This window comes from Ovis aries, chromosome 3 (genome assembly GCF_016772045.2).
Source record: "Ovis aries strain OAR_USU_Benz2616 breed Rambouillet chromosome 3, ARS-UI_Ramb_v3.0, whole genome shotgun sequence".
Classification (NCBI taxonomy): domain Eukaryota; kingdom Metazoa; phylum Chordata; class Mammalia; order Artiodactyla; family Bovidae; genus Ovis; species Ovis aries.
The window spans coordinates 117648142-117673808 of NC_056056.1; the positions used below are offsets into that span (position 1 = coordinate 117648142).

At 37.3% G+C, this 25667-nt stretch overlaps 1 protein-coding gene across 20 annotated transcripts in view; it reads right to left on the reverse strand.

Moving 5' to 3' along the window:
• Window positions 1–25667, reverse strand: part of PPFIA2 (PTPRF interacting protein alpha 2) — a 509064-nt gene that overhangs the window by 328476 nt on the left and 154921 nt on the right. For 4 of the 20 annotated variants that reach the window (XM_060412494.1, XM_042246566.2, XM_042246565.2 and 1 more), the window contains exon 1: window positions 11446–11868. The exons of the other annotated variants lie outside the window; for them this stretch is intronic. In XM_060412494.1, the coding sequence (XP_060268477.1) occupies window positions 11446–11526 (81 nt within the window). In that variant the 5' untranslated portion in view covers window positions 11527–11868. Of the gene's footprint in view, window positions 1–11445; window positions 11869–25667 lie in introns of those variants that run through there. 20 annotated transcript variants of the gene reach the window in all.

Consider the following 25667-nt stretch of genomic DNA (forward strand, 5'->3'; position numbering starts at 1 on the left):
TTTCTGCTTTATTGACTATGCCAAAGGCTTTGACTGAGTGGATCACAATAAGCTGTGGAAAATTCTGAAACAGATGGGAATACCAGACCACTTGACCTGCCTCTTGAGAAATCTGTATGCAGGTCAGGAAGCAACAGTTAGAACTAGACATGGAACAACAGACTGGTTTCAAACAGGAAAAGGAGTACGTCAAGGCTGTATGTTGTCACCCTGCTTATTTAACTTATATGCAGAGTACATCATGAGAAACGCTGGACTGGATGAAGCACAAGCTGGAATCAAGATTGCCAGGAGAAATATCAATCACCTCAGATATGCAGATGACATCACCATTATGGCAGAAAGTGAAGAGGAACTAAAAAGCCTCTTGATGAAAGTGAAAGAGGAGAGTGAAAAAGTTGGCTTAAAGCTCAACATTCAGAAAACGAAGATCATGGCATCCGTTCCCATCACTTCATGGAAATAGATGGGGAAACAGTGGAAAGAGTGGCTGACTTTATTTTTTGGGGCTCCAAAATCACTGCAGATGGTGACTGCAGCCATGAAATTAAAAGACGCTTACTCCTTGGAAGAAAAGTTATGACCAACCTAGATAGCATATTGAAAAGCAGAGACATTACTTTGATGACTAAGGTCCATCTAGTCAAGGCTATGGTTTTTCCAGTGGTCATATATGGATGTGAGAGTTGGACTGTGAAGAAGGCTGAGAGCCAAAGAAATTGATGCTTTTGAACTGTGTTGTTGGAGAAGACTCTTGAGAGTCCCTCGGACTGCAAGGAGATCCAACCAGTCCATTCTTTTTTTTTTTTTTAATTTTTTATTTATTTATTTTTTTTTAATTTTAAAATCTTTAATTCTTACATGTGTTCCCAAACATGACCCCCCCTCCCACCTCCCTCCCCACAACATCTCTCTGGGTCATCCCCATGCACCAGCCCCAAGCATGCTGCACCCTACGTCAGACATGGACTCAACCAGTCCATTCTGAAGGAGATCATCCCTGGGATTTCTTTGGAAGGAATGATGCTAAAGCTGAAACTCCAGTACTTTGGCCACCTCATGCGAAGAGTTGACTCATTGGAAAAGACTCTGATGCTGGGAGGGATTGGGGGCAGGAGGAGAAGGGGACAACAGAGGATTATATGGCTGGATGGCATTACTGACTCGATGGACATGAGTCTGAGTGAACTCCAGGAGTTGGTGATGGACAGGGAGGCCTGGTGTGCTGAGATCCATGGGGTCACAAAGGGTCGGTCACGACTGAGCGACTGAACTAAACTTATACTAACTTTATTTCAGTTGTAATATTTTGAGGTAAAAAGTCCTTTCAGTTCAGTTCAGTTTCGTGGCTCAGTCGTGTCCGACTCTTTATGACCCCATGAATCGCAGCACACCAGGCCTCCCTGTCCATCACCAACTCCCGGAGTTCACTCAAACTCATGTCCATAGTGTTGTTGATGCCATCCAGCCATCTCATCCTCTGTCGTCCCCTTCTCCTCCTGCCCCCAATCCCTCCCAGCATCAGAGTATTTAAATTTATGTTACTAAAGAATATCTATTCATTCTACTTATATTTTTGGAGAGCTTACTAAGTGAGAGGCATGACAGAGTGATCTGGGAATCAGTGTTAAATAAAATATAATTTATCAAAATTTATGTTTCTAATAGTATGCTCCAAAATCACTGCAGATGGTGATTGCAGCCATGAAATTAAAAGACTCTTACTCCTTGGAAGAAAAGTTATGACCAACCTAGATAGCATATTAAAAAGCAGAGATATTATTTTGCCAACAATGGTCCATCTAGTCAAGGCTATGGTTTTTCCAGTGGTCATGTATGGATGTGACAGTTGGACTGTGAAGAAAGCTGAGAGCCGAAAAATTGATGCGTTTGAATTGTGGTGTTGGAGAAGACTCTTGAGAGTCCCTTGGACTTCAAGGAGATCCCACCAGTCTATCCTAAAGGAGAACAGTCCTGGGTGTTCACTGGAAGGACTAATGTTGAAGCTGAAGCTCCAATACTTTGGCTACCTGATGCGAAGAGTTGACTCATTGGAAAAGACTCTGATGCTGGGAGGAATTAGGGGCAGGAGGAGAAGGGGACGACAGAGGATGAGATGGCTGGATGGCACCACCAACTCGATGGACATGAGTTTGGGTGAACTCCAGGAGTTGGCGATGGACAGGGAGGCCTGGTGTGCTGTGATTCATGCGGTCGCAAAGAGTTGGACATGACTGAGTGACTGAACTGAACTGAACTGAGCTGAACAGTATATTATAGAAACATTGAGTAAAGTGTAATTTTTCAATGAGTTTGTTTTTTTCCTTAAAAAATGAAATTTCAATCAATTACTTCCTGTGTTCATTAAGACTGAAGAATGACCCACACTCAGACAGTTCAACCTTAATCTCATTAGCACTTTGATTGCTTGATTTTTTTCCCACATTTGCCAATTCCATTTAGGGAGATTAACAAGAAACTCATTTATTAAGACTGATCTGAAACTATGCTTCCAATCCTGGCTCAATTCTCAGTTCTATTAGATGTCTATTATCTCAGGCTCAGCCATATTCTTCTCTCTTGATCCATTTTCACTTTGTTCGCCTTATTTCTTAGAACATGAAGCATTCTTTCTTCCAAGACCAATGGTGCAGTTTTTCCTTTACCCTCACCCTTCTTGATTTCTCTAGTTGTCTCTACCCTCTGTCAATACATATGTACATGGTCAAAGGAAATGCATAGTTTCTTTCTTGTTTTGCAAAATAGTTTTTGCTTTAAAAAAGAACAAAAGTTGAATGTTTAGAATATAGTAAAACAATAATCATTGCTCTTTTCAGAATACCATGCTAGCTCAGGAATGAGACTATTTATGAACGTCTCTTAGAAAAAATATTTTTTTTTCAAGATCACCGTCATCATAAGGTTGTACTGAATAAGTACATGAAATTATATAAATTATAATAGTAATATCTATATAAACAACCTCAGATATGTAGGTGATATCACTATAATGGCAGAAAGTGAAGAGGAACTAAAGAGTCTCTTGAGGAAGGTGAAAGCAGAGAGTAAAAAAGCTGACTTAAAACTTAACATTCAAAAAATGAAGATCATGGCATCCAGTCCTATCACATCTGGCAAATAGATGGGGGAAAACTGGAAACAGTAATAGATTTCATTTTCTTGGGCTCCAAAATCACTGCAGATGGTGACTTCAACCACTAAATGAAAAGATGCTTGCTCCTTGGAAGAAAGGCTATGACAAACCTAGACAGTTTATTAAAAAGCAGAGACATCACTGTGCTGACAAAGATCCGTATAGTCAAAGCTATGGTTTTTCCAGTAGTCATGTATGGATGTTCTTGAAAGTGAAAGTCACTCAGTTGTGTCTGACTCTTTGTGACACCAGTGAGAGTTGGACCATAAAGAAGTCTGAGTGCTGAAGAATTGATGCTTTTGAACTGTGGTGCTCGAGAAGACTCTTAAGAGTTCCTTGGACTTCAAGGAAATCAAACCAGTCAACCCTAAAGGACATGAACCCTGAATGTTATTGGAAGGACTGGTGCTGAAGCTGAAGCTCCAATACTTTGGCCACCTGATGTGAAGAGCTGATTCGTTGGAAAAGACCCTGAAGCTGGGTAAGATTGAAGGCAAGAGGAGAAGTGGGCAACAGAGGATGAGTGGTTGGATGGCATCTCCAACTCAATGGACATGAGTTTGAGTAAACTCTGGGAACAACTGAAGGTCAGGGAAGCCTGGCGTGCTGCAGTTCATGGGATTGCAGAGTTGGACACGACTTAGTGACTGGACAACAAAAACATACAAACCCTTAACATCAAAGTATTTTCAAAGAAACAAACAATGTGCTATTATTTTTGGATTATTTTCCACAAGGCAACTCTTTAAGAGTTTTGAGCATAGAAATCTGGTATTTTGCTCATTATCACTAAAGTCTGGCATAATGGGGATGTAGAACAAGGGGTGCCAAATGATTTTACAAATAAAAGAGAATTAATTTTAGGTACTCTTCAATTTACACAGAAATTCATTCATTCAGAAAGCACATACCATCTAACGACAAGCATCAGGCTAAGTGTCAATAAACAAATACAATACGAGTAGTTAAGTAAAATAAATTTTATGCTTTTCTGGAGTTCAGGGGATAATATTCAATGGTGGGGTGGGGGAGGGGATGCTGGAGGGGGCTAAATGGAAGTGTTAGTTTCCAAAATGTATTTACAAAATAAAGCAAAGACACACACAAAGAGTCAGGAACATCTAAATTAGATTCAGAGGTGATATTCAAGGAGAGGTAATTAGGAAAAAGCTTTCAAACTGTATTTGCAAAATAAACCAAGCACGCACACTCCAAATGACAGTAATTCTGGGAAGTCAGTAGGTTCAAGGATTTCATGCCCAGCCCCACCCTTCTACCCCATTCTCCTCATTCTCTGCCAAGATCTTTTCATCCACTTCCAGTTTCCCCTACCCTGTAAACAGATGACTCCCACATTTACGTCAACTCTTCAGCCAGACCTCTGTCCTGAGAGCCAAACCCATATTTCCAACTGTCTACTCAGTCTGCCCACAACCAAACTCAATACATTGTTTTCAAAGCTGCTCTTCCTCTATATTTCTCTCTCCCTCAGTAGAAACTTTGGAGGTAATCTCGCCTTTTACTGTCTTGTCTCCTATATGCAGTATGTTAATGGATTTTTAAAATCTATCTCTTAATGACTTTTCCCTCATCCTCAACATCTCTTAGTTCATACCCTTGCCAGCTCTAGTGTGTTTTGCAGACCCCACCTTTGGCTCCTGCTGCTGTGTGACTGCAACTTATTGACCTCTTACTAACTAGCAGGCACTATGCTCCATGAATTAAATACTTTATCTTAGTGAAAGTGAAGTCGCTCAATCATGTCCAACTCTTCGCGACCCCATGGACTGCAGCCTACCAGGCTCCGCCGTCCATGGGATTTTCCAGGTAAGAATACTGGAGTGGGTTGCCATTGTCTTCTTCCTCAGTAGGCTACATACACACAAATAGAAACAGAGAAAATGAACCTAAAGACATGCCTACCAAACAAAGAAGTCAGGGGGTGGAAAATGTGCTCCCAGCTAATTCTGTACCTTTCATGACCCACTGTTCACCTTGATTTGGGCAATTCCATCCTCCTGTAAGTCAGGGATAGGAAACATGGTACCTTGGCATCAGTTCAGTCGCTCAGTCATGTCCAACTCTTTGTGACCCCAAGAACTGCAGCACACTAGGCCTCCCTGTCTATCACCAACTGCTGGAGATCACCCAAACTCATGTCCATCGAGTTGGTGATGCCATCCAGCCATCTCATCCTCTGTCGTCCCCTTCTCCTCCTGCCCTCAATCCCTCCCAGGATCAGAGTCTTTTCCAATGAGTCAACTCTTCGCATCAGGTGGCCAAAATACTGGAGTTTCAGCTTTAGCATCATTCCTTCCAAAGAAATCCCAGGGCTGATCTCCTTCAGAATGGACTGGTTGGATCTCCTTGTAGTCCAAGGGATTCTCAAGAGTCTTCTCCAACACCACAGTTCAAAAGCACCAATTCTTTGGCGCTCAGCCTTCTTCACAGTCCAACTCTCACATCCATACGTGACCACTGGAAAAACCATAGCCTTGACTAGACGAAACTTTGTTGGCAAAGTAATGTCTCTGCTTTTCAATATGCTGTCTCGGTTGGTCATAACTTAAGAGCACCCTAATTAATGTCCCTACTGCCACTTTCCTCCCCCTTCAGTCAATACTTGAAAACTTAAGTTATTGTAGCTAAGTATATAAGTGAAATACGTTTGTGGATCTCAGGCTGGGAATTTTACCACCATTTATATATTCCTATGGGGAAGTCATTCTAGATGAGGATACATTCTTTTCAGTTTGTAATTCAATTCAACACCTATTTACTAATTACAGTTTTGTGCTGCACAATCTCTTGGTCTTAGTGATTTAACAATGAAAGGAAAAAAAAAAAAAGAAAAGAAGAGGACACAAGGGGCTGTCCTCACAGAACAGATAGCCTAGCCAACATCTATTAAGCAGAAACCCCTACAGATGGAAGAGATATGATCTCCTATGGGGAGCCCAGGAGCTATTCATTGTTTCCTATGGTTGGTCTCACTAATGTAAAGAGCATTCTTATGTAAACAAAGGTGCGTATTAAGCGCCCCCCCCCCCCCCCCCCCCCCCCGCTTTCGCTTTTTACCTTTCAGCACAATTTGATTACTATAAAAACATATTTCTAACTAGAAGAAAATTGTCAATAAGGGTTAAATGAGGAGATGTAACTAAACAAGAATCTCAAGTTTAAAATCTCAGTGAGTCTGCAATACAATGTTTTGAAGAAGTAGAGCTAAATTTCTATAAGTTTTTGAATTAATAGATCAACAGAGGATTAGAAATTACATACCTTGGAATAATTTTGCTGATGTATTTAATCATCAACAATTTCAGCAGAAGAACATAGGGGAAAGACCATGGAATTCTGGGTTCAGTAACTCTGGATTCAGACATATATCTTATATTATTAACAACTACTTTAAGTACATTTTTGAGCATCAGTTTTTTCTATCTTTAAAGCAGGGAAATCATAATTCCTCTAGTTTGTTTTTTTTTTTCTTTAACTTTGGAAAGCCACTGAATAGTTTTTGCTGTCCTATCAACCAGCCAAGGCACAATCCAGTATTCCAACTAAATGGTAATTTGAAGTCTATCATTTCTCATTGAAAATCCTTGAATCCTAAATTCAAGTTCTTGAGGGTCTGGACTTGACATTCAAACCTACTTTTCTGTTCTTGAGTTTGGACATTGACTTTTAGCCATTCCCTGCCTCCAGCTTATGTTTTAGTTATATTAAAGGCTGCCTTTCCCACACACCAAGAAGTACGTTTAAATTTGTCAGTCTACTTGCTTGAAAGACTTCTTGCATTATCTCTACCATTTTTAATCATAGTCATGACTGCATATAATTGGGCGACAGAGAAAAAGCTCGGTTCTCTCACTGAGCTGGGGAAGTCTGCCTATGTTACTCTATAACCCTAGAGCCAAAGGGTCTGTCTTATTTTTACTGGGTTACTTTGCTTTCATTTTTTAATTAAATACATAATATGTTCCAAGCATACTGACAGATACATTCAGTGCATTTTTAAAAAAATATCAACAGTAAGAAGTTAATATAATGTGCTTCAAATAATATGAGTAACAGTGGGTTCCTAGGTATAAAAAAAATGATAGAATATGAAAAAATCTGTTTTTTTTTTCCCTTAAAAGCCAGAATTACCTCAACCTCATATGATCACAAAGATATGGTGCCCCATGCTAATTATCAGTAATATCTTTTGAGTGAAATTCTTCATGCAATTGAGATTTCCAATTTGCCTATTAATCTCCGACATATTTCAAGTAATAGTATCTGCTAAATGAAAAATTATACATTAAACAATTTTAAAGTTCTTTTGATAAAGTATAAAAAGCCTCAATTACTAAGGAATTATACATAGGTATAAAGAAAAAAGTCTCAAAAATGTTTTGTCTAGCTGTAAAAGAAATCTATTACAAAAACAATGAAATTAAACTTTTCTGAGAACCATAATGTAACTGTTACTTATTTTGAAGAACCCAACGGTAGTACTCAAAGGCTTAGTTTTAAATACATTTACCTTTAAATATCTTTAGCTACTTCTCTAATAATATATATGTCTCAACAAATGCTTATATAGTTTAAACAAAAAATTATAGTTTTTGTGTTGAATTTTCAAATTTTAATCATTTACTTTCCAATAAGCCCCATTTATTATACAGGGATAATAACTATATCCATTTGCTAGAGATGGAGATTAATAAAATGTTCTCAGTGATTAAAACAAAGCATATTAAGTACTCCTGTAGTGATATAAACAGGCAAATGATCAAAGAAAATGTACTTAATACATCATGAATAAATCAGGTGAATGAGTGAAGCCTTCATGGGGAGGTAGCATTTAAAATGAGTCTAAATAAAAACAACTTTTCAATAGACAGGTTCAGTGAAGGGGGAAAGAACAGAAGCATACAGACAATTTTCTGGAAAAGCAAGTCAAGAAAGCAGTATGTTGCATGAGCTCCAGATCAGGAAGAGCTTTTTTATAACAAACTAAAGAAATGAATTTTACTCTTTAAGGACAGAGGACACAAACTATTCTAAACATGGAAATGGCACATTAATATGTTTTCATGCTTTGTGGCAAAGTTTCTTTCTCTTGTTTTTAGTGGGTGCCAGCGGGCAACAGAGTCAAATACTTTCTCACATTCTTGGCAGTAAAATGCTATTAATGCTAGGATTAAATGGCAAAGAAATATATCCTAAGCAGAAATAATTGCTCTGTGGGTTCAACAGATCAAAACTGGTCCCATCAGAAATTAACTCCTTTGTTTGAGGAAGTGGTTTGCACACCACTTTTGCTTTGTTTTTGAAAGGAGTATGCCATTTGTTACTTGCTGTGCCTGAAAGCTTGCATAGAGTTCCAATGAATAAAACAGGTAAATGTAGAATAAGGAAGCATTAATAAGCTCAAAAGAATGTATTCCTCTTCCCTACTGTCTCTAGCAACTACTGACAAGCACCCCTCAAATCTTAGGATTCTGCAGACAGTGTGAAAACCTCTAGATGAAGATACTTAATTTCTAGGAAATGACGGGGTAGCTTGGTGGTCATCAATACTTCTGGGAGAATTTACACATTACTTCATGGTTAGCTTATCTAGAGATTTAGTAAAATATTGTAAATAGTTTTACCTGCAGAAATAGAGCTAAATATGAAATGATGTTAGGACATCATCTTTTATGGACATAAAATTAAAAAGAATTTATTGCATTCATATATATAATTTAATTTTGTTTTAAAGTAGGTTTCCCATTTTTGTACATATTTGAGGACCATAAATGAACAGCTTTAATCCATTCAAATATTATAATTATTTTTAATTTTTGTCAATCAAAAATCATTCTAGACAACTATACTCTAGAACTTGAATTTCTGGAGGCAAGTTACTCACTAAATATATAGTGCAAATTGGGTGTTGGCATCATTCAGGGTGCAGGGACCTCTGAATGAAAAATGTAGATTCAAGTATTTTCATAGTATATAGAAGTGAGATCTCACTTATAAGGAAATTAATTTAAATTAAGTGCTAGTTTATACAAGATAGTATTTGCACATGTGAATAGAAGTATAAATGTATCTGACTAAATTAAAATGCAATGAAAAATATAGGTTTGTAATTAGAATATTCTTCAGCTTCTTATCTGTCATCTTTTACCTTTAAACAGTTCAGGTCAAATATGTTCTAAATCTTACTTTTAACATTTGATATTATACAATTTCAGTAAAAAATGACAGGATAGTTTAAACATTTGATGAGAAGATGGAACTGAAACTCAATATTATTCATGCTAAGCTATCTTAAATGTTTTTGCATATGTTAACTCTTGTGCTAGAATAATTTTAAGAAGGTAAGCATTAAAATCTCAGTTCCTTGATGGAGAATCATTTCAGAAATGCATTTATGCCAATCCATAATGAGAACCACTTTCAAAAATTTAACTAGTCATTTCCACAAGATACACTTTTGACAAATGATCTGTTATTTTACAGCATCTCATTTCTCATGACAGTACTACAATCGAAAGTACATCACTTTAAAACAGGCTAATGTATATATAAATAAGAAAGATAATCATGCATAATTCAGTCCCTTGACGATAAAAGCAAAGAGTTAACTTTTATAAGCTGGTTTTCATGCTTTAAAAACCATCCTTCTCTTCCACCGAAAGCAAAAACAAACAATAGCAACAAAAAGTTAAACACACAATGTCTGTTACCACAAATGTCAGGATCAAATAGCTTTTTGTGATTTTAAAAATGTAGCAAAATAGATCTCATACTTGTCAACATTTCTATTTTATCTGAGATCTTAGTGCTTTTTACATGAATTGTTATAACCTCAGGAAAAAAAAAATGAGTGGTTAAAAATCATTCCAGTGTGTTTTCAAAGAAAATCACCTGTCAGGAAATATGTCAGCAAGACCTGCTGAAAGAATTGTAAAACGCCTGTCATGACTGAGCATATGGAATTTACTGACCCTTAAACTTTAAGAGACTGAAGCAGAATACCCAATGTCAAAAACTGCCCCATAGAGGCAGCTACAGGATATTGTAAGGAGTGTTTATATCTCAGTGTACGGAGAAAAAACTAATAATTCTGTACAAGAGCCCCAGGGCAACTGCATTTTGAATCACTGCCACAATAAGCTGATCGCCACTGGGAAGCAAAAATATTCTGTAACAGCACAGACTTGCACTATCAGTAGACATCAGTGTAAAGCAGGAGAGGCAACAGGATTAAAAATAGAAGTATAAGAAGGAGGAGAGAGAGAGAGAGTAATTATATCTACTGCTATAGTGTGCAAAGGCAAGAGATTTTAATAAATCATATGTGCATTTATCCAGAGCTTCTCTTTAGAAGACATATTACCTCTACTATATCAATTCTTTAGGTCTTTGCATTTATTATTATAACTCTATAGATAAAATAATTACGTTAGGCTGTTCATATTCCCATAATATAAAATATACAGAGAAGCGTTTCATTCCCCCTTTTAATCTAATGATGATATGATTGAACTACAAAGTAAACCTTAGCACTGAAAAATGCAATTTGAGGATAAAAATGAGGTAGACTATGATTTACTTTAGGCTTAACCATTTTCTAGACTGATGACTGATTTATTCAAAGGCAACTGAAAGTCGGTAACGGCTTTGTAACACACATTTACGTTTATATTGTAAATCATTTTGACTTTTTGATAACACAGAAAATCTTCCATCTTAATGAGTTTCTACTTTACCTCACATAGAAAAAGCGTACTAAACATGACACTTAAGCTACTGTATTATTGATTAATTGTATATTGCACTCATAAAAGTAAATAACAAGAGTCATGTTAAGCTATGTATAAGAAATACAAAATTTTTCTAAGCCTACAGAACATAGTTTGCAAAGTTCCAAAAAATGTCTTTTAATTCTGTCTTCTCTGTAATATATCAGGGAAGGAACTTAATAATTTTCACCATATTATATCCATAAAGAACAATTTCAGGAGACTATCTCAAAAACCCTGTAAATATGATAATATAGCAGATTTTAAAATCCTTGTGAAAATTAGTTCACTATTATTTGGCTTGAATTCACAGAGAATCGTAATGCTATCTCATTTCCATATCAAAAAACCTGGATTAAAAGGACATGCACCTTTTCTACATCTTACATCCTCTTTAATACTTTCACACTTTGCAGTTTTCCTTCCCTTATTTTTCTCTTTATTAAAAGTTGGACTATGGATTAACTCCCTAGGTAGTGAAGCCATTTAAAGCGCACTTACTTGAAAAGTATAAAACCGGGTCCCATTAGGAGGATGCACTTTAGGGGAGCCAGAAACGGTGTTCATATCCGAGAAGATCATTTCTGATCAGAGAGACAATATAATCCACAAGGAGCTACAGATGCAGAGCAGAGAGCTTAGCGTACAGATAAATCCGTGCATGCATTGAGGGAGGCTAGAGTGTGAAATGAAACCTGCCCCATCCTTCTTAGATACACAGTGATAGCATTTTGAATCTTTCTTCTACGTTTGAAATCTAAGCTGAAAGGTCATCAGCTACTGACCTTTTGTGCAGCTAGTTCTTTAGAACATACAGTGTTTTTTTTTAAAAAAAATTAAAACACCGAAGGAAAAAAGCAAGAACCACAATAAATGGAGCTTGTGCAGAATCTGGCAGTGCTGTGGACCTGCCCATCTGTTCTCAGTGATAATCACCTCCCTCCACCACAGTCTAGCAGAGTGATTATGCTAAATATCCTGGTTAACCAATAACATACAGTTTCAATTCAGGGAAACATGCACGGTGTAATTCTGAGGACCTCTCCTGACTAACCTGAAATCTGTTTCCTACACCATTTAAAGATATATCTAGTAACAAAACATAGTTTCATCATGATTATTTCTAAATCTCTTTGTTACTCCGGTATTTTCAACATGATTGTAAATTTTAAAGCTTTAAAAAAAAACAACAGTTCTTTTTAAATTGTATAAATTGTATAGATCAAATCATATTGTAGCTGGCTAAGACTTTCTGGGGCAAGGCGTATAATTCAGTAACACTATATAATCTAGGCATATTATCAAATAAAATGTATCAATTATTTTTAATTTTCTGCTTTTAAATAACATCATGAATATGAATGTATTATTGCTTTCTTATTTCCCTCACCTTAATTCAAAGAATGATTTCACAATAAATGCTTTACAAAGTACCATACATTTATTCTAAATAATTACAACTTTATCTCATACATGTAGAAAATAATTAATAAAACACACTTTAGATACATGAAAATTTTGACCCAAACTCTCAAAATATTAATTATATAAATATTTAGACTGTGTTGTGATGCATGTCCATATTTCTATGTCTTTTTACACAAATTGTTCAGTCTGTCTAAAGGATCATATTCAGATGACTTTACACTTTTCAGAGGTAAAAATAAATGCTCCATTTACACATGGTTCAAAGGCGGAGACTTCAGGAAGACAGAGATTAAAAGGAACCAAAAAAGGTGTCTTTGGGAATGTATCTAAGATGACATAGTTATTCACAACCAACAACCAGGAACTAACCGTGCTGAACTTGAAGACTATAAAAGTAATATGTTGGTGATGAGCTCTTAAAACTTAAATTACTATTCCTTTTGAATTTCTAGTTATGATTCAAACTCATAATATCAAAGAGTAGAAAGTAGAAAGAAATTATTAATTCCTGGAATTCCTATATTCTGGCAAGTTATGTAAGTAGGTGACTGTTTACTTATCAAGCTACCAAACAAAGCAGAAGATAATGTGTTAAATTAATGCTTAATTGGGGGATAATTTTAGATTTGTAGAAAACTTGCAAAGGTAAGAAAGAGTTTTCATGTATCCCTCACCTGATTTCTCTGTCAACATCTTTCATTACTATGGTCTATTTTTTAAAACTAAGAAACCAATGCAGTACATTACTAGTAATGAAACTTTAGACTTTACTTGGATTTCACTGGTCTTTCCATTAGTGTCCCTTTTCTGATCTAGGTTCCAATGGCGGGTACCACAGTTATTTGGTTTCTTTGTTTTTTTCCATAGTTTCCTCTGGTCTGTGACAGCTTCTAAGCTTTTCCATATTTTTCATGATCTTGAAGACTATAAAGAATTTCTGGTCAAGTATCGTGTAGGGTATCTCCCAATGCTTGGTCTGATGTTTTCCTCAAGATTAGACTAGGTTTATGGGTTTTGGAGAAGAATACTAGAGGGGTGAAGGCTCTGTCTCATCACATCATATTAACATTAGTGAACTGACCTCACCACATCATATTAGGCATGAATGATATCCACATTTTACTGGCGATGTTAACTTTAGTCTTTTGGTTAAAGGAGTATTTGTCAGGTTTTTCAACTATGAAATTACTCTCTTTCTGTTTCTACACCCTATTCTTTGGAAGTTGTTCACTCTATTCTTTGGAAGTTGCACACTCTCAAAGAAGAAATATGGAGAGGTGAAATTAAGCTTTACCTCCCTGAGGGGAGAGTATGTATGTATATTTTACGGAATTCTTCTGTACAGAAGCCTTGCATCTCTCCTTTGATTATTTTTTCATTCATTTATGTATGTAGGCATGAACTCAGGTATATTTATTTCATACTTTGGATTATAATACAATCTATTTGATGCGTAAATTGTCCTAGCATTGATCACTGGGAAACTCTTCAGGTTAGATCCTGTTTCCCTTTGATATGTTACGATCTTTTTTTTTTTTTTTAGCACAAATGATTATATTAAAAAAAATTTTTTTCTGGGTGTAAATATTATTTGCTAAGATTACTTTTAGTCTCCTTAAATATAACTCTAATTACTACTGCAAGTTTACTTGAAAAGTCATGTTTTCCTCTTACATTTCTATGTTAAGTAGCCACATTATTTCATTTCTCAAATTAACTGCTTTTCCCCTTCTGATTTCTTAGCCCACGTGGGATTTGTTCCATTGATGCTCAAATAACTATACACACATACTGCTAAGTCGCTTCAGTCGTGTCCGACTCTGTGTGACCCCAGAGACGGCAGCCCACCAGGCTCCCCCGTCCCTGGGATTCTCCAGGCAAGAACACTGGAGTGGGTTGCCATTTCCTTCTCCAATGCATGAAAGTGAAAAGTGAAAGTGAAGTTGCTCGGTCGTGTCCGACTCTTAGCGACCCCATGAGCTGCAGCCTACCAGGCTCCTCTGTCCATGGGATTTTCCAGGCGAGAGTACTGGAGTGGGGTGCCACTGCCTTCTCCGATACACACATACTCGTAAAAAATATATATACACACACACACACACACACACACACACACACATCACTGATTACCACACAACCACACACACACATACACACTTACTAGTTGTGGTAACCAGTGATGTGTATGTATGTGTATATATATATATATATATTTTTTTTTTTTGGTTCTTCTCTTTTAAATGTTGGGATGATACTTACTCTTAAGCATGGGGTCATGTAACTCATGCTCCCCAAGAGTTCTGAGTGGAAAAATGTCTCAAAAGAGATAAAGAGAAGGATGCATGTGTGAAAAGGCATGAGATGGCACAGAAGTAGAGTGATTGGGAAAGTATGCCTGAAAATATTGCAGGGCATAAGAAGTAACCCAGCTAGGTGGTTTTGTTTTTTTTTTTTCATATAGAAACATTTGTTCAAGTGAAATTAGTAAAGAGACTTAGTCAACATCCTTTTCCTATGAAATCCAGTGAAATTAGAACATACTTGTCTTTTAAAAATATAAGAAATGTAGAGATATATTCTCTTACTTATAGTTAATTAGTTTTCCAAATAGCTTTCCAGGATGATTGTGGCTTGTCAAGAAATTTCATACTTAGCTTGACTGTTTTTTGAATTAAATTAAGGCTATTTTAAGTATTAACTTAAAAGTTTAAAAAGTACATTATTGTTCTGTAATATAAAATTTAATACACTGATGGTAGCAATCATCAGTTTCCAGGCAATATTAACCACAGGATGGGTAAATATGTCTGTTTCAATTACTATACACAGATCACTCCCTTAAATCTCTCGAGATCTATCTTTCACAAAGAGAAGTAAATTAACAATATTAACTCTAGACGGCTTAATGCCAGCAATCTCAAGCGCTTGAATTTTTACAGAAAAAAAAAAAACCCTGAAAATAAAAAAGGATAAATAAATTACACTTTTTTTTTAATGAGTAAAATAAAAGTCTTCAAGCCAGACACTTGTTTTTAATAGACTTACAGAGATGATTTCCAGAAATCATATAATACACCCTTCTGCCTCTGGGAATAATTACTCTTAAGTCTTCTGAAATATAGGTTATCAGTTTGGTTTTATAAAAATTTCAAGAATAGTTTAAAGCTACCATTTCATATCCTGTCAGGAAGATTAAGCACAAACATTTTTATATCCCTCAACACATTTTTTTTCAACAAATAACATATCCTGCTTCAAGACAAGCAATTCAATATAACTTGTCTTTCATTCACTTATAGGCATTGGATAACACGCTCAAACATTTGCTAGAGTAAGAATTTGCAGAGTTAAAGGAGTACAATGAAAAGAGCTGTTCATTTGCTGTTAGTTTCCAATAAATGTTCAGAAATGTCATACTGGATGAAGAATAGGAGAGAGAGAGCAGAAGAAGGAAGAGGGGTAAGATGAGGAGGAGGTGGAGGAGGAAAGGAGAGAGGAGAGATATCAATACAGTTTTCATCATAGCATTTTAAGGTAACAAAGGATTTTGTAGCCAAGCATTCAGTTAGACGTCCTGCCAGATGGAGTGATTTTTACAGCCCAGATGGGACATACATCCTAGTGAATCCATATGGATGGCATATGGAAGAGAGTTAAGCATATATTGCCATCTATCCATCATGTATCTATCAAACATCTATTTATTTATCTAAATATACATTCATAATTATGCATCACTATCCATATCTGTATTGTCTTTATATCCTGAGCTTTTCGGGATGCAGCAAAGATGACCCTATACATACAGCCAAAACTCTAAGGTTACTTCGCATCCTGCTTCTGAGTTTTCTATTTTCTGACACTCGCAGCACATTGTTCATTCATTCACTCATTCATTGATTCAACAAATCTTTATTGAAGAGAGATGATGTGCCAGATACCCATTGTAGTTACGACAGAAATGAAAGGCGAACTGAGGGGAAATACTCATTTAGTAGCATGTCAATGAGATGATCAGTCCAACAGGTGTCAAGCCCAGCAATGAGAACTTGATTAAAGTATTTCAATTAAAAAAAAAAGTTTCTAATGTCTCAGAGACATTTTGCCTAGTTCAAGACTGTTTTTTAGCTAATTAATCATTCTTTCATTGAGGTTGTCCCAAATAAATCAAGACAATCCCTGGTATACTTCGAGATTTGTGACCATGTAGACCAAGAAAAAAAAAATGAGCATATTGAAATAAAATTTTACAACCTTCATTTATAACAAAACTAAAATATTAAATTTGGCTTTAATTCATATCTTGATAAAAGTATGTTACATTTTCTTACATTATCTCAAAAAGTTTTATATATGTCTGTATATATATGTGCATGTATATGCATATATGTGAATTATATACATATACACGTTTATGCACACGTGCATATATGCATGTAGACACACATATATGCAAGTATATTGTCTTCAAAATTCAAATTAGAAAATTTCAAAATAGTATCTTTTTATATTTTTTATTCTTTTTCACTTTAGTTTCTCTTTACCTGAACCACATTTTCCACAAATGTTTACCTGTATTATGATGAGAGCCTATGAATACTTCAATTCTTCAATTACAAATATCAATTGTCTGAAATTCAGGATTCAATTTTGTATTGTCTTTTAACAGAGAAAAATATTAGCTTGTTAGAACTGTAAATTTTACAAGTCAGTAATTTCATTACATTATGTTGTTTATGTTCTGAAATATATATCATCAATTTGATTTCATAAAAATCACATTAAAGTTTTATAACAGGATGTTATTTCCTAATCTACCACTCTGGATATCAGATGCTCATAGCTCAAGGTTTTATAATAATACTTGAAAAGATTTCAGAGCTCTGACTTTATACACATAAAAAGAGTTAGCTGAGAAGCTGTGGGTCCATTCTATGGCATGGTAACTCCATATATAGTATTATATGTTGAACCTGAAATTGGATATGCCCCATATGCTCTACTATATAGTACAGTTTTTGCACTAAATTTCACTTTTCCTTAAAAATTGGTAAAATTCTTATCCATTCATGACCAAACAAATACTTTCACTCTGGACAAATTTGTGTTCTCTTCTTCACTGCCCAGTTTCCATGTATGTTCTCAGATACTATGCAGTGAAGTTATTGCATCAAGATTCAGAGAATTCTCAGTTGCTCATAAAGGATCTGAATTTTAGTCTTTTTTAATCAGGAAGTATAATGCCTTGTTAAAGTTTAAGGTAAAGAATTCTCAGTTGCTCATAAAGGATCTGAATTTTAGTCTTTTTTAATCAGGAAGTATAATGCCTTGTTAAAGTTTAAGGTAAAAGAATCTTCCTTAGTGTGCAAAAGTTGTGACCTGCATGGAACTTATCTTCTAGTCTGTCCCTAACAAGAGCCAGCGGCATGCAGGCCATAGAGTTGTTTAGTCACCAAGTCGTGTCCGACTCCGTGACCCCACGAACTATAGCCCACCAGGCTCCTCTGTTCATAGGATTTCCCTGGCAAGAATACTGGAGTGGGTTGTCATTTCCTTCTCCAGGGGACCTTCCCAACCCAGAGATCAAACCCAGGTCTCCTGCATTGGCAGGTGGATTCCTTACCACCACTGAGCCACCTGGGAAGCCCACGCCACAGAATAGGTATGCAATAAATACTTGGGTAATGACTGAAACATTCGCCCTTGACTGCTTTGCTTCTTTTTTTTCAAAGAGTACATTTTAATACTATCTCATTTTGACTTGTTGACTAGTCTGGACAATTAAAAAACCTGTTTCCTCATTCTCAGATTCTTACAGCTAGTATGTGGTATGTTTCATGTTCCAACTTTGGGCTGAGTGTACTGTTTGGTACATAATTGGCAAGTCTGTGCTGAATGAATGAACAGAAATAAAAATGAACAAATATAGATATTCTATCAACTTACATTGTTTGTATTAAATAATGTTGTATAAGTGGTTTAGAAAATACATTTAAAAATATATCTTGAGACACCTCACTTATATGAATGCACTCACCCAAATGTACACATAGATAAATTCATCTCCATGCGCACATTCACAGAGCTTTAAGAGAAATGTCATAATAAAGAAAATAAACATATACTCCAAGCAAACAAGACAGATATTCTAATGCTTTTTTATGCACTTCACTTTACACTAAACATCTTGATTATATCATCCCAGAAGAAACAGATTTAACTGATAGGATTAGAGAAATCACAATGGTAACCAATTCTATGCAAAGACCTTCAGGATAGCATTACCATGGTTAGCTTGGAATAATAAGATGATTAAAAAAACATTAACTTATATGGATGCACACGCCATTCATAATCCCATGTTAAATTAGAAAGACTGCAAGATTACAGGAACCAGGGCATTATTATGCAAAGCTGCGGCGTAGACTATCCAAACTTTAGAATATCTCATTTCAAACTCTTTAAATTCTCTACTGCCGCAGTTGCCATGGTAGCAAGTACATTATTTTATTCTTACTTTTACTTTTTCCAAGAATTTTCCTTGAAAGCTAAAGCCAATCACTGTCCTGTTTTATTTTCTTTTAAGAGCAAGAACAATGGCTCAATAGTTACCATTTACTGAATGATATTATATGTCAGTCATAGCGTTGCCTTTTTCAAAACCTGTTAAAGGAGGTATTTCTCAGTTATATATAAGGAATATATAAGAAAAATTATAACTTGTCTCAGGTCACGCAGCAAGTAAGGGAGAAAGTCACTTACTTTCAGGTTTATCTGATAGCTGCTGCTGCTAAGTCGCTTCAGTCTTGCCCGACTCTGTGAGACCCCAGAGACGGCAGCCCACCAGGCTCCCCTGTCCCTGGGATTCTCCAGGCAAGAACACTGAAGCGGGTTGCCATTTCCTTCTCCAATGCATGAAAGTGAAAACTGAAAGTGAAGTCGCTCAGTTGTGTCCGACTCTTAGCGACCCCATGGACTGCAGCCTACCAGGTTCCTCCATCCATGGGATTTTCCAGGCAAGAGTACTGGAGTGGGGTGCCATTGCCTTCTCCTATCTGATGGCAAAACCACACTATAACTGAAAATTATATGTTGGCATTGCTTATCCACCACTGATTTTAATTCAGTACAGAAATATAAGAAAAGAAAAAATAACCCTGATTGATTGAATGATTGATTTCATACATCTAAGAATCTCTAAGTGATGGGCTATCTGATGAACTATTTATTTTAATGTTATTAAAGTGCTCAGATTTTCCTAATGGATCAGTTGTGGGTTGCAAAAGAAAAGAATCCACCATTTCAAGTCTTTTGACCTGAGCAATTTTTCAGGTGTTTGATCTGATCCATGGAAGGGCCTTCACTGATGGTTCAGACGGTAAAGAATCTGCCTGCAACATGCGAGACACGAGTTCGATTCCTTGGTTGGAAAGACACTTGGAGAAAGGAATGGCTCCCATTTCAGTATTCTTGCCTGGAGAATTCCATGGACAGAGAAGCCTGGCAGGCTACAGTCCATGGGGTTGTAAAGAGCTGGACTACTGAGCAACTAACACTTTCACTGTGGCTTTTTTTTTCTGGTCTCATCCATGGAAGAATGAAATAGCTGCCAACTGAGATGAAGAAGACTGCCAGAGAAGCAGGTTTGGGAACAATTCAGTTGTTCAGTTTTGCACATGGTGAGTTTGAGGTTTCTCCTAGTTATCTAAATAGGAATTTACAAAGGCAGTTGAATACGCAAATCTGGGTACCAAATAAGCATACGGACTAAAACCAAAAGATTGGAATGAATGCAAACAGAAAAGAAAAGAGGTCAAAGCCGAAGCCCTAGGGCATTCTATCTATAAGCATCTTGGGAGACCCGCAAAGGAGTATGAGCAGAATGAATCAGCGACGCAGAGGGAAGACCAAAATGATGTGTCTGAGAGACCACTGATCAACATGAATCCAAGCAGTGACAGTGATCATCTGTATCAGATGCTGAGACCAAGTAAGACGAAGATGGGCTCTTGGATTTATTAATAACACAGCAGAGGTTGGCTTCAGTGGACAGTTGGAAGAAAAGCTGATTAAAGAAAACTTGAGATAAAATGGGAGGAGAGAAATTGGAAACTGTACAGCAATTTAAAACATATTGCTGCAAAGGGAATTAAAGAAATGGCACATTGGCTGGCAAAAAGAGACAAAGGAGAGAAAGAAGAGCATGTTTTGCTGAGGGAAAGGCTCTAGGCAGATGATGAAAAACTGATGATAGAATGAAAAGAGGCAAATTTCTGCAGCAGATGAGAGGAGATAGACTCTATTAGAAAAGAGACTAGCTTTAGAGAGGAAGAGGACCCCATCTTTGATCAGGCATGGAAGGCAGAGTGCTGAGTCCCTATCCTGGTAATTGTGCTGGTAGGAGGTGGTGCAAGTCTCCGGGGACTTAAGAAGACAGGTCATCAGCTGAGAGTAGGTTGGGGAATGGTGCTTTGAATGTTGGAGATGTGACAGAATGGTATAAATTAATCATGTAGGAGAGAGAGAATATTAAAATACATCCATATTAAAGAACACAGATTAGATATGTGAGCAAATTAGTTGACTTTACTTCTTTAAATTAAAGGCTTTGGCAATAGATGAGTGGGCTGAGAGAAGCTACAAAGTTTTCAGCTTGGCAAAAGGCAGTTTAGAATGGAGGCTCACTGGACGCAGGCAGTTCGAGAGACTAATGAAGGGAGGGAAGAATAAAACAAGATATGATTCCTGTTAATTCTCTCAGACTGGCTTACCCAGGAAATCAGTTCTGCTTCAAAGAGTACAAGTTAGGCCAGAAGTGAGAAGGGAAAGGCTATCTACTCCAGTATTCTGGCCTAGAGAATTCCAGGGACTGTATAGGCCATGGGGTTGCAAAGAGTCAGACACGACTGAGCAATTTTCATTTTCATTTCATTATTATAATGGTGTCCCTGCTGCACGGGGGGCTTCCCTGGTGGCTCAGCAGGAAAGAATCTGTGTGCAATGCAGGAGGTGTGGGTTAATCCCTGGGTTGGGAAGATCCCCTGGAGAAGGAAATGACAACTCATACTAGTGTTCTTGCCTGGAGAGTCCCATGGACAGAGGAGCCTGGCTGGAGTCGAGGCTTTGTGACTCTCTGGGTCGAAAAGAGTCAGACACAACGCGATGGAGCACACGTGTACACAGGGATGTACAATGCCTCATAAACTAGAAGGGATTTCCCAGAACAAACATTCCTCATTCTTTCATTCTCATATTCTAACTTGGTGTTCAGTCACCAAGTCGTGTCCAGCTCTTTGTGACCCTCATGTACGGCAGCACGCCAGGCTTCCCTGTCCTTCACTATCTCCCTGAGTTTGCTCAAAGTCATGTCCATTGACAGCAAAGCCATCCAACCATCTTCTCCTCTGTTGCCACTTTCTCTTCTTTCCCTCAATCTTTCCCAGCTTCAGGGTCTTTTCCAATGAGATGGCTCTTCACATCAGGTGGCCAGAGCAGTGGAGCTTCAGCTTCAGCACCAGTCCTTTCAACGAATATTCAGGGTTCATTTCCTTTAGGATGGACTGCTCCAACACCATAGTTCAAAAGCATTCATTCTTTGGCTCTCAGCCTTCTTTATGGTCCAACTCTTAAATCCCTAGATGACTATTGGAAAAGCCATAGCTTTGACTATATGGACTTTTGTTGGCAAAGTCAAGTCTCTACATTATTAATCCACTGTCTAGGTTTGTCATAGCTTTTCTTCCAAGGAGCAGGCATTTTTTAATTTCATGGCTGGAGTCACCATCTTCAGTGATTTCAGAGAACAAGAAAATGGAATCTGTCACTGTTTCCATTGTTTCCCCATCTATTTTCCAAGAAGTGATGGAACCAGATGTCATGATCTTTGGTTTTGGAATGTTGAGTTTTAAGCCAGCTTTTTCACTCTCCTCTTTCACCTTCATCATGAGGCTCTTTAGCTCCTCTTCTGCCATTAAAGTGGTATCATCAGCATATCTGAAGTTATTGATATTTCTCCCAGCAATCTTGATTCCAGCTTGTGTTTCATCCAGCCCAGATAATTCACATGATGTACTCTGCATATAGGTTAAATAAGCAGGGTGACAATATACAGCCTTGGTGTACTCCTTTCCCCATTTTGAATCAGTCTGTTGTTCCATGTCTGGTTCTAACTGTTGCTTCTTGACCTGCATACAGGTTTCTAAGGAGGCAGGTAAGGTGATCTGGTATTCCCAACTCTTTAACAATATTCCACAGTTTGTTATGACTCACTGTATTTTTCCCTGGACATCTTAAAAATGGGAAACATCTGACCCAGTTTTCTCGTAATTTATAAGTTAACTTTTATTTCCATTCTCTCCATACCTAACCAGGAATCCATGATCGATTACGTCTTCCATTCTCTTGCTAGTCTCATCCTATTTTCCTAATACATTTTTATTTGATTCATTTGTAAGTATTTTTTAATCCAATTGTCCATTCTGTCTGCTACAGCCTGAGTGGACATGCGCTGTTGGAATACGTCACACAACTGATGCATTTTCAAGCTGCCATCCTCCAGCTCAGCAGTGCTCCCTATGCTGCCTGCCCTTCCTTATCTCCCACTTGTCTCCTTTCACAGCACTTCCATAGACTTTCCTCTAATCTGCTTAAGGCCTTTCTCCACTGCTTGCTCACTCACTCTTCACAAACTTACAGTAGCTTTATACTGAAATCCCTTTCTTTGTACTCTTACCTACATTTACATCCACGCTTATCTTTGTGTCTCACCTCATCTCAAAGTCTGAGACTGATCCTTCCACTCGATTTTGTCACAAGGAGAAAGAGAAGCTTCCTGACAATTTGAAGTCTACAAGGGGATCTTCCTAAGCATCATGCTTTTATGGTATCTTTTATCCATATCTCTTTCATGGATTTTCCTTGATTGTCCCTTTAAAGCATCCAATTATTCATTGGCCTCCAAACTTAGCTTGCTATAGACTATCTCCAAACATTATTTAAAGTTTCAGATGATTAGAGACAAAAAAGGCCCTAGCAATCATCAGGAACAGTAGAATCTTCCAATATTAGAATTCTCTAGGGTGCTTTTAAAAATACTAATATTTAGGCCTTACTTCTAGCCCTCTTGGTTCAATTAGTTTAAGGATGCCGAATGAGTATTTTTCTAAAGCTCCCCTGGTGTTTTCAAAGTGCAGTCAACATTAAGGGATCATTGACATAGTGCAATTCTTTTATTTTGCAGTCAAGCTGAACATAAGAGAGATAAAAATGTCCTGCTCTTCTCGGTTGTACCATGAATCATTCTGAGCTAACGAGGACAGAGCATCTCAACTAGTGTGCTACCAATAGGTTACAAGTACGCTGCAATACCAGTCTCTCAGCTTCAGGGTGACTCCTCAGAGTCTCGACTTCCCAGGCTCCTGAGGTTGCTCAGTTCTAAGCTTGAGCATCCTCCCCTGCCTGCATTAGTGTGACAGAGAAATACCATGGTTTTCTCTTTGTGTCATTATGTGAACATTATGTGTTATTATGAGAAACACTGATCTAGTATACCCTTATCCTCAAAATTTGCTGACTAATATTTCTTCTTCTCTGAGAAGATTATCTTTTACCTTGTTCTCTATTAAATCCCATGTTTTTATGTTGATCTTCTTTTCTAAATCCAGGTCATGTGACCAGTTTTGTGTTATTAGTATATTCTTCAGTCCAATAACTAAATACGTAATGAATGGTTGACCACCACTAAGACAGGGAATGACCTCAGTAAAACTTTATTTTGAACATACTGACTGACTTATTATTCCAGAATCCAATTTCTTAGCTGGAAATGTGGACAGATAACTGAAGGACTGTGATCAAGTCACAATTTGGTAGCTTGTTGATTAGGAAGCTGTATAAACACAGAATTAAGAGTTTATTATTCTGTGATAAATTGTGGGCATTTATTAATTCCTTCAATTTATCTGCCTTGTACTTGACATCCACCACACATAAATAAATGAAGGGAACATAAATATTAACACTTCATAACAGAGGCAGAAATTTTTATTATAAATGTTTTGCTTTAATTATCAAAAGGGCACATAATCAGCAACATAATTTTAGTGTCTTGGGCAGCATTATATACACTGGCAACTCCGGTCATACAAAAAAATGTTAATTTGACTGAACTGATTAAATTCAAGGAATTGGATATTTCTTGGAATTATGATATTATCATTAAATGATTGACTCAGTACAAGGGCTCTCGGTCAGACAGAGTGAGAGCAAGCTAAGTCGCTTCAGACATCTCTGACTCTTTCAGACCCTATGGACTGTAGCCTGCCAGGCTGCTCTGTCCATGGAGACTCTGCAGACAAGAATACTGGGGTGGGTTGCCATGCCCTCCTCCAGGGGATCTCCCCAACCCAGGGATGAAACCCCCATCTCTTATGTCTCCTGCGTTAGTAGGCGTGTTTTTACCATTAGTGCCACTTGGGAAGACTGGTGTCTCCCAGTTTCAAATCCCCATGCTTCTACTTTCTTGACCAATAACACTTTGAGTTAGCCTCTCTGAGCCACAGTTTTCTTTTTCTCCAAAGTGAGGACTAAAATAGGTTTGAACAATTGGTAGTGTTGTAAAAATCAAGTAAGATTATGTAGATAAAGCTCTAAGTGTCATCACCTCTCTCAATCAGAATCAAATCTACATTCTAAATTTCTTTTTTTTAACCAATAGATTGTATTGTACTCACGCCTTTCTTAATTGCCTGTTACCCAGAATTCTCTTTTCACTGAAATTCAGGGACCAACTCCCGTGCCCATTTCCTATGACGTCTCACCAGTCCAGAATCTCTATTTTCACACTACTAGTCGGTACTTCAGCTGTAGCCCTTATCAAGGCCTGCAATGGGTGAGCAATTAACACATAGGTGCACCTGTCCACTCAACTAGCTCCTAGAAAATACGAATTGCTTTCTTCATACAGAAGTCTATAATATCTGTAAATATGCGAATCAGACCACGCTGTTCTCTTACTCCCATCTCCTTAGTACATTTCTATCGCCCTTCAGAGGAAATCCAAAGTCCTTTCCAAGCCTACAAAGCCATGCAATATTTGATCCTGGCCCTGCCTGTCCACTGCACTCCACCATGCCCTTTCACGCTATCCAGAGGCCACACAGTCTCCTTCTCTGCCCCAGAATATAATATCCACTGACACAGTGAAGATCTACTGATCAGAAGCTATGAGTCAGATGCCATTCTAGGCATCTGGGGAACATCAGTGAATACAATAAACAAATACCCATCTTTGTAGA